This window comes from Carica papaya, chromosome 6, assembly GCF_054855325.1.
Source record: "Carica papaya isolate Zhongbai chromosome 6, ASM5485532v1, whole genome shotgun sequence".
Taxonomy (NCBI): domain Eukaryota; kingdom Viridiplantae; phylum Streptophyta; class Magnoliopsida; order Brassicales; family Caricaceae; genus Carica; species Carica papaya.
Genome location: NC_142314.1, coordinates 9,915,138 through 9,931,766, shown reverse-complemented (window position 1 = coordinate 9,931,766; position 16,629 = coordinate 9,915,138). Strand labels below are relative to the sequence as shown.

The 16,629-nt window shown below is 35.7% G+C and overlaps 1 protein-coding gene across 8 annotated transcripts in view; it reads right to left on the bottom strand.

The window, feature by feature from the left end:
- Nucleotides 1-903: 903 nt before the first annotated feature.
- The window catches only part of ABCD1 (peroxisomal ABC transporter 1), a 74,568-nt gene continuing 58,842 nt past the window's right edge, over nucleotides 904-16,629 (bottom strand). For all 8 annotated transcript variants that reach the window (XM_088223119.1, XM_088223121.1, XM_088223122.1 and 5 more), the window contains 12 exons: nucleotides 9,175-9,265; nucleotides 8,736-8,860; nucleotides 8,473-8,622; nucleotides 8,316-8,388; nucleotides 7,596-7,776; nucleotides 7,360-7,518; nucleotides 3,223-3,369; nucleotides 2,916-3,152; nucleotides 2,146-2,309; nucleotides 1,988-2,040; nucleotides 1,816-1,894; nucleotides 904-1,505 (listed from right to left, as the gene is read on the bottom strand). In XM_088223119.1, the coding sequence (XP_088079245.1) occupies nucleotides 1,419-1,505; nucleotides 1,816-1,894; nucleotides 1,988-2,040; nucleotides 2,146-2,309; nucleotides 2,916-3,152; nucleotides 3,223-3,369; nucleotides 7,360-7,518; nucleotides 7,596-7,776; nucleotides 8,316-8,388; nucleotides 8,473-8,622; nucleotides 8,736-8,860; nucleotides 9,175-9,265 (1,546 nt within the window). In that variant the 3' untranslated portion in view covers nucleotides 904-1,418. The remainder of the gene's footprint in view (nucleotides 1,506-1,815; nucleotides 1,895-1,987; nucleotides 2,041-2,145; nucleotides 2,310-2,915; nucleotides 3,153-3,222; nucleotides 3,370-7,359; nucleotides 7,519-7,595; nucleotides 7,777-8,315; nucleotides 8,389-8,472; nucleotides 8,623-8,735; nucleotides 8,861-9,174; nucleotides 9,266-16,629) is intronic.

The following is a 16,629-nucleotide window of genomic DNA, read 5'->3' as shown; positions in this document are numbered from 1 at the left end:
TTTTTATTTAAATAATAAGATGATATGATTATATTTTTAATTAAATTATTAATTTATCTCTATATATTATATGTAATAATAAATAATATAAAAAAAATATGTAAAAAAAAAAATATTTATCAATATAATTATATTTATATTTAAATAAATAATTATTATTTATATTACTATATTAATTTAATAAATTTTTAATTATCAAAACATAGAAAATTAATTAAATTAGATAAAAGTATAATAAAAAATAAATAAAATACCCAATAAATACCACCAAATTAATAGTTTAAAAATTCATCCCACGATTTAACAGTCAAATACCATTTGTTATCATTAAAAATTGAAACAAACACAATTTTTTCACGTCCGTAAAATATCATATATTAAAATTTTACCATTTAACATGATCCAAACAGAATGTTAGGATTATTATCCACCCTATAAATTTCTTGATAGAAATTCAACTTTCCATATTCAAATACAAGAATTTAATTTTACCATCAAAGGATTCGAAATTAGGGTGGAAATAGAAAAAGAATTGAACTAATTAATGAAAATTAAGATAAACAGGAAAATTATAACTAACAATTGAAGTCCAATATAACTGAATGCAATCTTCATAGAAAGAGAATATTACTCTTGCATATATCCATCACCGAAAATAAATTTTCAGATAATCATCACCTACTCATGAAAAGTGAGATTCGGAAGAAAATTGAATCTCCTCTAGCCTCCTCAACCCCCACTTCATGAAGCAAAAGATTGAAGCAGAAGTCACTTCTGACCATGCTATTAATGCAAGGTTAGAATGCAAAGACAGTAGTCTCAAAATCAACAATATATATATACACACACACACACATATATATAAGAGATTAATTAGAGAATCTCTCATACAAATACACAGAATTGGAAGAAAAAAAGATTATATTCCCCACATTTTTATTCAAGGGAATCAATCAAATTAATCAGTTATCTAATTCTTACAACACTAATGGGCAACGTATCCCAAAAATAGAGCCGAGATCAAAAAGAGAAAGAAACTGTACATTAAATGATTTAATTGCAGCTACAAAAATTATGACGTACTTTTATGTTCCAATGGAAATATCCCTAACTAAACTTTGATAGCTTATACGCTAAAATATTTGACGAGGACCAGTTCACCTTTTGGCCTCTACTGCACTGAGCACAAGTATGATTCAGGAGCATAGGTCAAACCAATAAATATTCCGTATCACGGCAAAAAACTTGTGATTGGGGATTCCTTTTCGGCCGAAATATGTACTACCCAAGATAACCCAATTCTCTGATTTATGCTAAAATTGATCAATTCTATCATATATAAGGAACTTGAATTTTGACTGAAACCAGATTCCATGCAAAAATAACAGCTAATATATCATCTTACAGAGTAGGGCCATTCATTGCTTAATTGCACGAAGCTCCCAGTTACCTTCACCATCAATGAGCCGTAATTCAAAGGAGTGGAATGGTATTAGAGCAGGGCGCTGAAATGACACCAAACAAAAGATAATAAGAGATGGAAACACCAAGCAAAAGAAAATAAGAGATGGAGACGATTAAGGTTGGAGGCAATTTAAAACATTGCAAGAGATGACATTGCAAAATATTTGGGGGAAGAATTTATGATGCCTCTATAGTCTCTTTCTAAAATTTGATAATAATTCAGTAACTTTGTCTAGTAATTATTTAATATTTGTGTAATTACTGAATAAGAATCACCATTTACTACTGTGTTCAAGCACACAAATAAAGTAATTACATGTTCATGTCAACCATACTGCATGCAATTGTTACCTGTGAGGAGGTAATGACCGTGATACTCATATCATTTGCAAGTCTATAAAGTTGTTCCTCAACATCAACACTTGTGGCACTAACATTATGGAAAAGATAGCTCCTGTTAGATAACAGTAAGCCTTTTTTAAACACAAGACAAAAGAATGATATATAAGGTCACAATACATACTTGGTACATTCATCAAGAATACCAAACTTGGGCTGATGAAAGAACAAACGTGCCTAGTAAAACATAAAACAGTTAGGCAATATAGCTCGAAGTTCCACTCATATCATATAACCAATAATTCTGTCAAGCTAAACTTCATGGTGCCTTAGATCACTCACCATGCCTAATCTCTGCTGCTCTCCAAGAGAAAGGATATCTTCCCAATTCAGGTTTGCATCCAACCCATCTTCCTCCCTTTCCAAAAGATAATTAAGTCTAACATTATCTAGAATAGTTTTTAATCGAGAATCAAGAATGCTTTCGGTGTCACCAGAACCTTGACCTGAAATTGGCATAATCTTAATCAGCAGATAAGAAATATTCCTCTTTGCTCCTCTAACAAACAATTGCTCATATAACAAAATAACAGAAAAATTATAAAAGACCACCGACAAGGATTCATGATTTTATAGCTGGCAGGTAATCAATTCTGGTACACTTTCAGATGAACATAAAAAACACTTTCAATCTCTTAAGTTGAACTTGGGTCAGCCCTCTATGGCTCTTGAAAGCGATTTGATATAAACCATGAGAGAGATTTCCAGAACAATGTGTGAAAATGACTCATATATAACAAAGAATATCTATCTTGGAACTGACATAAGGAGATAATTCAAACCCTCAGCTAAGAAGAACATCCTCAGGTTGTTTCAAGTGGGACGGGGAAAAGAACAAGGCATAAAACATGGTCTTCCTCAGACATGAAACTGTTCGAGTCTCCCAAGAAAGAATTTAAGTTTTGCAGCTTCTAAGTTGCCAAAGTAGAAAACTTAAGATACATTCCAGCATTATCAACATCAAATCATGATGACTCCTTGATTTATACAAAGTTAGTAGGAGAACTGAAAACTTGAGCTAATGAAGGCATATAATTTATAAAAGATCTTACCTGTTCGATGCAACTTTACGGCCCTTAGTTCCGCTTCCTCGTGAGAGAGAGGATATATAATTTGATCTCTCAGTGTTCCTAAGCACGTATATGGTCTCTGGGGAACATAAAAGACACCACGACCTGATCCACTTTCTTTGTCAATCTGAAGGAATGGTTTGACAAGGCGTCCACTCACAATGGGCCAAAGACCTCTAAGGACTCTGAAAACAGAACTTTTCCCGCTCCCATTTGGACCTTCCAAATCACAGTCATGTCAGATGTAAGCTCATTTGACAATGTAAGCAACAGTAATTACTTTACTCACCTGTAACAAGTAGGCTTCTCCCAGGTATTATGTCACAAGTCAATTGCCTGGCCAACAATTTCTGTGCTGGGGTAATGATATCCACCTCAGAAAAGGAAATAACGTCAAGAGAGTAAAGTTCACTGCTCTTCGATTTCAAGGAATTATCTGGTCCAGAACCCAGTGGTTGGCCAACAGACCATGTTAATTTTAATTTGTATTTTTGAGTAAACATGAGAAAGCAAACAAAAATCTAGCAAAGATATCCAAGTAATTAGATTGCAGACAGAGCAAATGAGTCAACTAATTCTAATAACCAGCACGAATGAGAGGACTTATCGCCGTGGAAGGTGTTATATGGAGAAGGATATAAAACAAGAAGGTGCACAAGAAAATAGCTAAGAAGGCGTGGACTAGCTTAGTAAAGTCCTTTGATGATTGACTTAGGTAACATTTGGTGTCAGCAGGATTATAGGACTGCAGTCTGTTGGTGGCAAAAAAGAGAGAACAGCACAAAAAGTTATCCTCCATAGAAAATTGAATCCCATGGAAAACCATTGGAGTAAATATTTTTATGGAGGAAAAACCATAATTTTTAACATGCCCCTATTAGCCTCAACTATTTGTTGGCATGCCCAAATTAACCTTACCCATTTTAATCATGGACTTCATATTTTGATAAAGGTTTTTTTATTATTAGTTATTCGAAATCTTCAATATCAGTATAGTAATGATAATTGATGTTTGTGTGTTTTCTTCTACATACTTTTAAAAAAATTAAGCTAACATTTTCTTTTAGATCAAAATCATTTTAAGTAAACTGACTACATAATTTTAGAATAACAATTTTGTGTGAATAATTTAACATTTTAATAAAAAACACTGTTCATTTTTTAACTAAGTTCATGCATTAAAAATCAAACACATGATGACATAAGAGTAACTCAGTAACTGTACAGTTTCTTTTGTTTTGTCCAAGAGTTACCAAATCTAAATTAGAAAAAATTTATAAGTTCCAACACAGTGCAACCCAAACTCAATATATACCTATCTTGGCCTGCCCTCTTATTGCTGAAACATAGTGAAATGGGAGTCAGAACAACAGAAAAAGAAAAGAAGCTTTTTTTAAAAAAAGAAAAAATAGAAAAAGGAAAGAAAAAATATAATCCACAATAACAGAGATAGATTTCAAACACAATCTCAAGGACAAGCCATTAGGCACTCACTGAATGAATGAGAGAATATCCTTGTGTTCTTAATAAGTAGTCTTCTAATATAATTTTGAATCACCTACCTATTTAGGATATTTACATAGCCTAATACAATTAAAATGCTTAAACAGGAAAATAATAACAAAATAAGACTTTTTTTAGCCAAGTAAGAAGTGAAAATTCTACCCTACTAAGCCTATTCTTAATAGTTTCTGCTTAAATATCTATAGATTCAGTTATTTTCTGTCAACCTAGGAGAAATTAATTAATTATTACATGATGTCAAAACTAGAGATCTTAAGATAGACTGCCAACTGCCCCCTTTTTTATGTTAACTAAATTTGAGCAGAATATACGATAAGCATGTGTTCGACCATGCTTTCAACCTGACAGACTTACACATAAGAGACTGTTATTATAGATAACAGATAAACCTTCTTCGTGTTTGCTTAAGTTTTTAGGACAGCAATCAGCTTGGCAGACTTGCACACAATAGGATGTTAAATTTTAAATAATACAATCATATTTTTCCTATTAACCTAAGTTTTAAGATAATTGTCCAAAAACCATTATTTGTACCCGAACAAGCTAAATACCATCAATATAAAAGATTATATAATATAAGTACTCAAAACATTAAAGCATGTCCATTCTAGGATCTTCCAGTTCTTCATCATCTATTCACTTCTTCCCAACCAATAATTGCCCCTTCAAGCTATCAAACACTACCTCATTAGATTAAGAGTATTCTGAACTTCCACCTTCATCAAGAATTAAGAGGGTCATGACTTATAAGATCGAGTGAGGTACCACTTGCCATGAAGTCCAGCTACTAGACTCAAGAAATAAGGAGAAGTAGAAAGACTTTACAAATCACTCAAGAACAAAAAATCCAACATATCTACTATTGATCCAATCTTGAATCGGTTAGCCTTTGAGCAAATGATTGAAAATCCTTAACCAGTTATATTCAATTGCAGAAAAAGTGAGGATAAAGTTTCAAAAGCTCTCCTATTTATATTCCTCCAAATAACCCAAAGAAAAGACAACAAAATTAAGGAGATGATCCACTTCTTGGAATCAAGAGCCATGCAGCATCTATATAGTATAAGAAAACCCTATGTTTTAAATCTTTAATCCAAAAATAAAATATTACATTTTCTGAAAATCTCAGAGATTGTTTTTCACCCTTCTCAGTTTAGCACTAAACATAAACTTGCTTGGGAAACAAACATTTAATCAATAAAAACATCAAATTATCATAGTCCTATGAACAGATAAAGATGCATTTGCACATTTAAATGCCACTACAGTATTATCAAGAGAATTAGATGCAATAGGTAACAGATCCTTTAGACTCAACATCAACTATGCTCTATCCTCAAGTCATAGGTGAGGAGCATTATGAAAACGCGAAAGAGTTAGGCAAAGTTAAAAACGTATAAAGAACTTGGGGACATTATGGCTTTTCTTGGATTGGACAAATTATTCGAAGAGAATAGGTTAACCGTAGCAAGAGCATGAAAAATTAAGCTTTCTTAGTACAACGATTTTCCTTAGCAATAATATTTACCAGTTCTTTAGAGAACTACATTAGTATAGAAAAAACAATTAGAGAATTTAACACCCTATTTGGATCGTAGTGAATAATAGAATTTTAATGTATGGTACTCTACGGATGTGAGAAAATCATATTTACTTTAACTTCTAATAGTAGCAAAAGATATTTGACTGGCAAATTTGGAATGAATTTTAAAATTATCGAATCGATAGTATGTAATCGACAGGTTACTTTTTTTCCCCTTATACCCCAATATAATATATTTAATTACATTTTTGTTCTCACAAATTATTATTTATTTTACTAAATATAAAAATTTAATTTGATTATGTATAATAATTATTTATTTAAATACAAATGTAATTATATTGGTAAACAATTTATTTTTTTTCATTACATACTTCTTATATACCATTTACTACTACATATAATAGATATAAATAAATTAGTAATTTGACTGAAAATACAACCATACCATCCTATTATCCAATCACTGTTATTGTCAGACATTAATTAATCATCACTAAGATTTATCCAAATAAGGTGTAAATTGATCTTTTTCGGAGAATTACATGGTATTCCTAAACCGATATGAGGTCTTGGCTTCAGTCCCAATCTTATTGAAGAAAAGAATTTGGGGGCAAAGATGCTCTGACTTCATACATCCTGTAAAGAGCACTTGCTTTGTATGATGAGCTTAAACTTAGGCTCTTTTTTCATGCTCAAGATTGAGTGTGCTTCCAACAAGCAACTTCTCGAAAGAATGACTTTAGGAAATTTTGGCCAGGCTTTTCAAGAAGAGCTATGTATTAATCATTTCTTAATTATTAATAGTCATCAGTACGGAGGAAAATCTAGGATTAACCATCATGTTCCTACTGCCAAATAGTAGGTCTACATACGTACCTACAATAAATGGAACTTAATATTCATCAAGGGAGTGGATACTTAAAGGGTAGAGGGTAGTCATATGTTCATATTCATCAAACAATGGAAAGAACGAATGTTCTCTAATCATGGTGAAGTCACGTATTTCATACTGCACTCAATGAAGTTAAGCATCTAAATCTATTGGTACCTAGCGAACCATCTATGGAAGCACTGAATCATTGTGTTGTCTTCGTAGTATTCTAGTACATTACCAAGAAAGCTCTCAAATTTTCTCCAAAAATATCACCAGTATCAAGAAAAAAGCCTACTAGTCAAATATTAACAGTTAGCAAAGTTAAGGTATTAGAAAAGAAAGAAAGATACCAATAACAATTGAAACTAAAAGAATTCTGCTAGATTTAAAAACATAAACAATTCTTCCGTCAAAATTAAAGATGCTTAAATGAAGTAAGTAATTCACTGAAAAACTTAATGAGATACTAAAGATAGATTTACCAGACTGAGCAGCATCCAGAAGCTCCTCAAGCTCAAAAATTCGATTGATACCACCAGAGAGCTCAACAAACTTCCTATTCAATTCGAGGATGTCTCCAAAGGCTAAAAAGCTCTGGGACACAACAGATGCTAGAAACCGCAATGCATGTGCCAGCTCCCCTGAACATTGAATTGGTATGAGCAAGAGAGGAACAAAGATAGAGTATGGTTGTGTCTCACCATCATACAAATCTCACCTTGTGTTGAAACCAAGGATCGGTCTCCCTTATGTTCAATAGCATATAACAAGCTCAAGCCCCAAGTCACATTATGTGGTAACTGCTTTGTCACAAAATCATCTAGTATACCAAAGAGCCATTTTTTCTTCAGAAGTAAGACAGAGTGATCAAGAAGCTCTCTGAATTTTGACTCTACCATCTGCTCAGAACAAGGAAGTTGTAAGATGGATACTGCAAACAAGGGGGATCAATCTAAAAATAATTTTCACGTCCTCATTTAAAACTAACAATGATGTGAATACTGCATAATGACTCATTCCAAACATCAAACTAAGTTTTCAGCCTAAAGTACAGAATGCTCATTCAGAAGTGGTACAATCACAAATAACATAGCTGGTTCATTTCCCACAAGTCCTAGAGACAAGACTGTTGAAACAAACTACTTTCCAGCTGCTTAAACCATTGAGAGGCAGATGCAAATTAAAATGCAGTTTGATAATTAGAAACTGAAAATTTTACACCTGCAGGTTCTGCTAATAAATACTTGTAAAGATGATGACAAAACAATTAAAAGAACACATGCAAATATGACTTAAAAGATTCTGTTTTTCAGCAAAACACTGATGTCCCTATTGATCAAGAAGTTAAAATCAACTGACACACAAAAACAGTATATACAATAATTTTGTTTTTTGAAAGAACAGTATGTACAATAATGATAGAGTTTAAGTAGCTTACAGCTTTTTCTCGAGCACCACCTCCGAAAAATGCAACAGATTCAGCATGAGTGCGCAACCTTTCATGCATGAACCTAATTCATGCAGGATATAGAAAGTCAGGAAGGTGTTTATGGAATCATTCTTTGCTAGCACAATATAATAATAACAAAAATCACCTAAATGTCCCTTCAAGTTGTTGTTCTTTACTTGCCAGATCACCAAATTCAGGAGTAACAGTCCTCAGAAAACCCAGACCAAGTAACATATATGCATACAATATGGCAACTCCTCTCTGACCTGTTAATAGCTTCATTCTCCATGTGAACCTATTTAGTTTCAGCAATCATTAGAATTGAGGAAGAGTAGGGAGTCTGATCTGCAATACAAGATCCTAGAAGAACCAAACAACTAACCATAATAAACTGAGACAAGCACTCACCACAGAATGTCAACAGTAGGCTTAACCATTCCAGTGACAAGTCCTGACAAGTCAGAGGTTAACTTTTCTAGATCATGAGTTATTCTCTGATCAGCATCAACATTTTGGCTGGACATTTGAAAAACCTACAAAGAATGAAAAGTTAATTTACTATTACATGATTTTAACCTTCCTATAACAGAGAATGAAAAGAAAAAATAACTTCTAATGGATTTTGATCCAACCCAAGTAAAACTCAACCATTTGATTCCAAACTAGTTGTTAGAGGCAACATAAAGTTCTCCCCTATACTTTGTACAGGCTTTTAGTACATTCAAAGTTACCTAAATTTGGAAATACTTCAAAACTTTGGAGAAACAAAATGTATACTTATTTCTTCAGGGAGATAGTTTGAGCTAACTGACCAGACAAACATTGAAAATTTGTAAGCTCTGAATACCTTGTAGAAAGCATTGTTTCTCAAATAGTTCTTTAGCAAATGTTGGGTCAAACGGATCCTCCATCCAAGAGCAAGTCTAGCTGTGAGGTGCCTGTAAATACCCAAAAATTCTCAAAACCCTCCATTGAGAACACTAACTGGGGCAGAGGAAAGAAAAGCAAACAGTGCATGAATGTAGAATAACGCATTTCAAAAGAGGAAACAAAAAAAGTGCATGGGCAAATAGTTCTTTTGCTCCTCATATTACCTAGACTTTAACAAAGAAGGTTTCCCTTCAACAATTCATCAAAAGAATCTTAAGGATATTACAGGTTCCCAACAATGACTAACATGCACTCCTGCCAAAGCATCAAACCTACAGCATTAGCTGGCACCAGAAAAGAAAATTTTTCCGCCCAGATGCATCAGATTGAGAAATCTGAACTAAAACCCAACCTTGATTCCTTAGTGCTTTAAACTTAAACAAGAAGATCCTAAAAGGTTGCAGCACTAACCACACATGGTAACCACAGTTCATGCAGGCTGTTAAGCACTTGAAATAAAAGTGATGCAGAAAAGTAGTCTAATATTTTTTCTTTGAAATAAAAATTATGAAAGTATATTAACAAAGCACAAAGGAAGTACCACCCATTTACAAGATATTTACAAATCTATATTAATATCTATGACATTCCCAAATGTCTCTCATCTATAAATATCATAACAAAAAATCAAAGAGTCAAAATACTATAACCATCTCTCCCTCTATATCTTCAAAAGTCCTATTATTTCTCTCTTTCCAAACCACCCAAAAAATTATTAAAAGAATAAGTTTTATAAATATTTTCTTTCTACACAACCCTTCAAGCGCGAATTTCCTCCCGGGTAGCACAAAAGAATATGATTGCAAGTCGGAGCAGCTCTTTTACATATATAACACCCGTTCACCATTATCCTGCACCTTCTCATTAGCTTATCAATAGTCAGAATGTACTTCTTTTTTGCTTCCCATGCAAAATATGCTATTATTTGAAGAGCCTGCACTTTCCATATTTGACTAATAGGAAATCTTGCCACACCTTCCCCCAAACTGCCAACCAAGTAACTATAGAAGGACTTGAAAGTAAACTCCCCATTTTTCTTCAATTTCCAGACAATCCGATCCCTCACATCATTTAAATGCAAAGTGGAAAAAAATGTAACAAAGTTTCATGCTCTTCAATCTCTCAACCATCGAGATTCCAATTCACAATCACTGTCTACGCCCTACCTCCATTCCCTTCTCTGCAAGCTTCCTCAACACTATATACTTGAATTATGCAATGGCATAAATCTGCGGAAAGAGATTCTTGAGTCTTCCCCTTCCCACCTGCTCATCCTCCAAAAGGAGAGTTTGATTCCCCTTTCCCACCTTCCAAGTAATACATTCTTGGAAGTTCCGCAACCCCATGCCTATCTTTTTCCACAAATCCCTCCCATGTGGTCTAACCACCTCTCTAGCTGTCACTCCACCCTCCAACCTACCCCATCGAGCATCAACAATGCTCTTCCATGACCTATTTTCTTCCTCATATATCTCTAAATCCATTTTTCTGACAAAGCAATGTTGAATTCAACAAAGGATCTTAAACCCAGATCACCTTGTTCCACGGCAATTTCACATCTTTCCACTTTACCAAATGAAATCTTCTTCTCCCTTCTTCATCATCCCACAAGATATGACACTGGATTGCTTCCAATCTCCTCACCACCTTAACTGGTATTGTCAAGTGAGACAAATAATAAATAGGAAGATTCATCAACGTGTTTTTAATGAGACTTAATATTCTACCCTTGTACAAGAATTTACTATTCCAGCCAGCTAGTCTTGGCTCAAACATCTTGATCACTGGATCCAAGTTCTCCCATCTTTGCATCTGGAACTCAACGGCAGACCAAGATACTTGATAGGAAGGTTAGCACACTTACATCCCAACACCCCAGCTAGCTTGATCTCGTCTCTTTGATCTCCTATGCGCACCATCTCATTTTTTTTTTCAAATTAATATTAATCTAGAGACTGCTTGAAGATATAAAAGAACACACCTTAGGTGCAACATCATCTTCTTCTCTGGTTCCAAAAAGAGTATAGTTCGTGAATAACAAGTGAGATACCTCAACTCACCGATCACCTCGCCCCACCACCGCACCCCTCAACAACTCCAACATCTTAGCTCTCTCCAATAGCCTATTCAAGGCTTCCATAATGATTATGAACAAAAGGGGAGAGAGCGGATCTCCCTGTCTCAAAAATCTCGATGGTTTAAAGAGGGCAGAAAGCCCATCATTAACCAAAACAACAAAAGAAGAGGTTGTTAAGCACGAATACATCCATCTCCTCCAGTTCTGACCAATCCAAGTCTACCCAGCATATAATCCACAAATTTTCAACAAACATGATTATACATTTTCTCCATGTCTAATTTACATAGGAGTCCTTCCCTCTTGTTGTCCACCAAGTTATCTACCACTTCATTTGCCACCATGGCAGCATCTAAGATTTGTCTACCATTCACAAAGACATGCTGATTCTCTCCAATCGTTTCCTCTAGCATCTTAAATAATCTTCTAGCCAAAACTCTTGAAATAAGTTTGTAGATGCACCCCACCAAACTAATAGGTTTAAAATCCATCATGTTTTTTTATACCTTTCACTTTAGCAACAAGCACAAAAAAAGTAGAATTCAGTAATTTCATAAAGGGGTTAAAATCATGCAAATAATCAAATACTTCCACCACATCCCTTTTGACGACATGCCAAAATTCTTGTAGAGATTTCACATTAAAACCGTTAGGCCCAGGAGCTTTGCCACCATTGCATTCTTTAAGACCATCCAAAATCTCCTCTTTAGTGAATTATTTCTCTAGATTGATTCTACTTGTCTCATTCAGCATCTTGAACTACAAACCATCCAACCTAGGTCATCTCCTAAACTCTTCCTCATACCGATTATGGAAGAAATCTTAAGCTTTCTCTCTCATATTTCATTACCCTGAATACTATTGTTGTCGATAATAATTTCCTCTACATAATTACATCTTCTCCTATAACTAGTCAAACAGTGAAAATATCGTGTATTCATGTCACCTTCCTTTAGCCACCTTTCTCTTGCCTTTTGCCTCCAAGAAACCTCCTCCATATTGATCCTGTTAGCCAGGTCCACTCTCAATAACTCTCTTCTCACTGCTTCTTCCAAGGTTAATCACAATCCCTTTCCTTTTTATGTACATCATCAATATCCTGTAATAATGTGCTTGTGTTTTCTTCGTCCTTGTCACGTGCCTCCTTTACCCATTTCTTTATCTCAATTTTCAGTAGTTTAGTTTTCTTGCTATCCTGAAGCTAGCTTTCCCATCCACCTTTGTATCATTCCAACATTTCTCAACTATGGAGCAGAAACTCTCCACCTTTGTCTATTTATTGTCATCAGGTGGAAGGGAATAAGGCTCCATTGTGTACCATCCAAGACAATGTTGATTGGAAAGTGATCAGAGATAAGCCTTTACAACACTTTTTGACACACTCCTGCAAGCTGCAAAAGATAATCAAATGAGATAAAAAAAGGGTCAATTCTAAAGCATAATGGAATGCTCCTTTGGTTAGTCCATGTCCACCTTTCCTCCATCTGCGGTAAAATCCACCAACTCCTCTCATTACGCCTCTTATCACCATGTTGAAACAAGCCCCCCACCCAAGAAAAAAAAAAGCAACTCATATACTACCCTATTTCTTCTTATACTCCTCCTGCTCCCTCCACAAGCTATCCTTCTTGCTTTCAGTTCCCCCTACAATATAAACACCAAGCACCCACTCTTCCTCATCATGGCAGGTCTGGAACATGCAAGAAATAATAATCTCCCCCACAATCACCTCTTTACACGAAACTTTTTCCTCCCTCCAAACCACCACAATTCCTCTCGCTGCTCCTTCAACAGGCAAAACACTCCACCTAATATCCTTCACCCTCCATAAGCTTCTTATTTCCTTCTCTTTGATTATCTTCCTTTTTTATTTCTGAAGACAAAAAATATGTGGCTTCCATATTTTCTCCTCTTGCAATCATAGTTAATTGATGATTGCAGTCTCCGCAATTCCCTAGATCCCCCCTCCACCTGTTTTCTCCTTCCCCTTGCCATTGAATCCTCCCCCTATTTCTTTTCATTTCTTCTTCATTCAATTGCAACAAAAAGCACCATCATTTGATCCTCTATACCCTCAAATGTAACACCCAACATATTGCTGATTCTTTGGATGTTTTGTAGCACCCAAATAGACTGGATCTCCTCTTCAGCTTTTCCATCTTTCTCAACTCCCACAACCTCTTCTCTATGCTTTTCAGAGGCTGGGCTTCTTAAAATTATCGCTCCTCCCTCTTTTGCAATGACTAGCACTATTACCAACTCTCGCTTCTGATCGTCAATCCCCACAGTCGGCCTCTCTCTCTTCTCCTCCTCTTTCTCTCCCTCTGATTTACTGCAAGACATCATCTCCTCTCTCTCAGTTGAGGATTCACCAACATCTTCGACCATAGGCTCTATCATTTCATCAGAGCCGACAAACGAATCACCTTCAAACCCTGTCCCTCTCTGCTCCTGATCCTCCACTCGACAGTTGCATTCCCCAGACCCTAATGTTCATTCCTCCATTTTTGCTCGGATCGAGTCTTTCATGAAGTGCCGTCACACCCACTTCACCTTTGGGCTTCTTTTTCTTGTGAACTCCTTACTCGGCCTAGCCTATACAACCCACTTCGCCTTTTCTTCCTATGTTAGCCTTTTTCCCCTATTTAGCCCACCAATGTCGAATCTTCTTGGCCCACCCCCATTCGGCCTAGATCTATCACTAAGTCCAAAACGACTTCCTCTTTGAGCGTTTCATTCAGAGCCCAGACGGTTATTCTCCTCCATTTTGAAATTCAAATTCAACTTGACCCATTTTCGTCCCAAGTTGTATCTGCCCTACTCGGCTCCTCTCTCCTCCCTCAGGTTTCGCCGCCTCACGTACGACTTCATCCCGCCTATTTCCACTAAGATTAGGAGCTCCGTCAAGCAATGAAGACATTTGATGGATTCCTTACTCAGCATAATCTCCTTCTCCTCAACCCTTGCCACATACCCTCTTGCCATCATCTCCTGCTTCCTCTCGTTTGGGTTAACAAGAGGGCAATCCAATAACTCGAACATAGATTTCATAACCCTCCACCTGCCTCAGCACCTTTCGAGATGAAAATTCTCTTCATTCCACTCCCTCTCTCCGATAAGAGAACCAACTATCTCTCGTACTATTTTTGACCAAGTGCCAACCATAGTTTATGATTTCTCCCTGCCACATGCTTCCCCCATGCCTTCCCTTCCTTCCGCCAATAGAAATCTTGGAAAACCTCCACCAGCCACATCACATCTTCTTCCAAAGATATTGAGACTCTGAAACTTCTTCCAGGAAAATCGCTCCCTAGATGGTAACATCTAGGAATAATAGGGTCATCTTAGGAGGAAGAGCAATAGACTAGAAATACCACCTTAGAATTTGAAAAGTAGTCTAATACTAAGAGATACTTATGTAACTATATTACATTTAGTAATAACAAAGAGTTTAGTTTATGTAGGATCTTCTTACAAAATAAAAAGAGATATCATTTACATGAACGCAACTTTTTTCAAAAGATATTAAGTATAGGCTTATTGTTAGAATGGGCTCATCATATCTTATTTAATCAGAGTTTATTTTATCAAGTGTTTTCCTATTTAAGAGTCTAGAGAGAATAATATTGTTAGAGATACAAAAGGATGATTACACACCTTATAAATATATGGAGGATCCTGTTGGGAAATAAATATTATGTAGGAAAGTCTACCTTTATATAATCAAAATGAAGGATGTACTAGTAAATATCCATATATTAATTATATGTTTCCTTTCATTATCCTAAGAATGTGTATATATAGGATCCTCCAACTCAATAATAAAACACAACATTCTACCTTTTCATATGGTATCAAAGTTTTATATAACTCTTTTATAAACTTTAATCGGTCTTTATTACCGAAATAAGAAAAACACATAAACCCTGAATGGGGCCAGCCTTCATAGCCAGCCACCACCATCACAATCGCCGATCCTCATAGCTGGCCACCAATCTGTTCCTTCCAGCATGCAACTCACTGGTCTGCATAATCATGCCCACCCATCTGTGCACAGTCATCAGTCACGCATACCCCAGACGCAACTGCAACTCCTGCGTGCAGCCACCAGCCAGGCAGACCAGCTGGGCCTGCCCCTCCTATGCTCAGCCACCAGCGGCGCAATCTTCGGTCATGCTTGCCTCTCCAGACATGCATACCAAGTGCGCCTGCACCTTCTGCGTGCATCCACCAGTGGCGCAGCTTCCAGCCACACTTGTTGCCTACCACACAGCCACTGTCGACTCTGTTCAGCCAATAATCTCCTTCCTTGGATTTATTTAATAGGCCCTAATTGATCTAAAAGTTTTAAATCATGTTGGAGGTTATATCCTAAATTAGTAGCATCAATTCCCACATGCAAAATTCAGCGTAAACCAATAGTGAATTTCAGCTAATTCAAGTTGCCTATAACTTCAGTACTAAGAACTTTTGAATTGGTCACAACTTATTCAGACTATCCTAAGAGGAAAAGGAAAAATAAGTCATCTTCTATGCACCGGACCATAACTGAGAGACCCAAATTTTGATGCATGGGATGAAGAAAATTCAACAATAGTGACTTGACCCCGGAATTCAACCACACCAAAGAATACAGTTATGGTCTACCTACTGCCAAAGAGGTTTGGGATTCCAATTAGAGAAACTTATTTCAAGGTAAAGGATGCAATCCAGATATATGATCTAACTGTCAAAGCTTGGTCAACAAACAAGGAAATAAATCAATAACGAAATATGTAAACCTTTTGAAGAACTTGCGAAAGGAGCTTCATCAATACTAGAATCTCACTATATAGTGTAGCAAAGATGCAACAGTTTTGAAAAGAATGATTGAAAAAGATAAGATATATCAATTCATGGCAGGACCCAAAGAAAAATATGACCCGATGATGCTAGGAAAAGAAAATACGTTATTCCTGAATGAGGTAATATCTTTTCTCAATGCATAAGAAAGCAGAAGAAGAGTTATGCTAGAATCTCACACTATTGATAGTTCCTTAATGGCAACTGAAGGATCCAAACCACACCAATAGGGGAAAGAGTCAAATCACGGCAAGATTTTAGCTATTGGCGGGGAGAACACGTACAATCTTTAGAATACTTTCTGCAAGAAACCTGGCACACTAAAGAAAGTGTTGGAAACTTTATGAAAAGCCTAACACCTCTTAGTAAGGATTGAGAATACATGAAAAATCAAAGGACAAGCAGCACATATGGCTCGTACATAGGGAGAAGAAAAGACTATAGATCTCAATG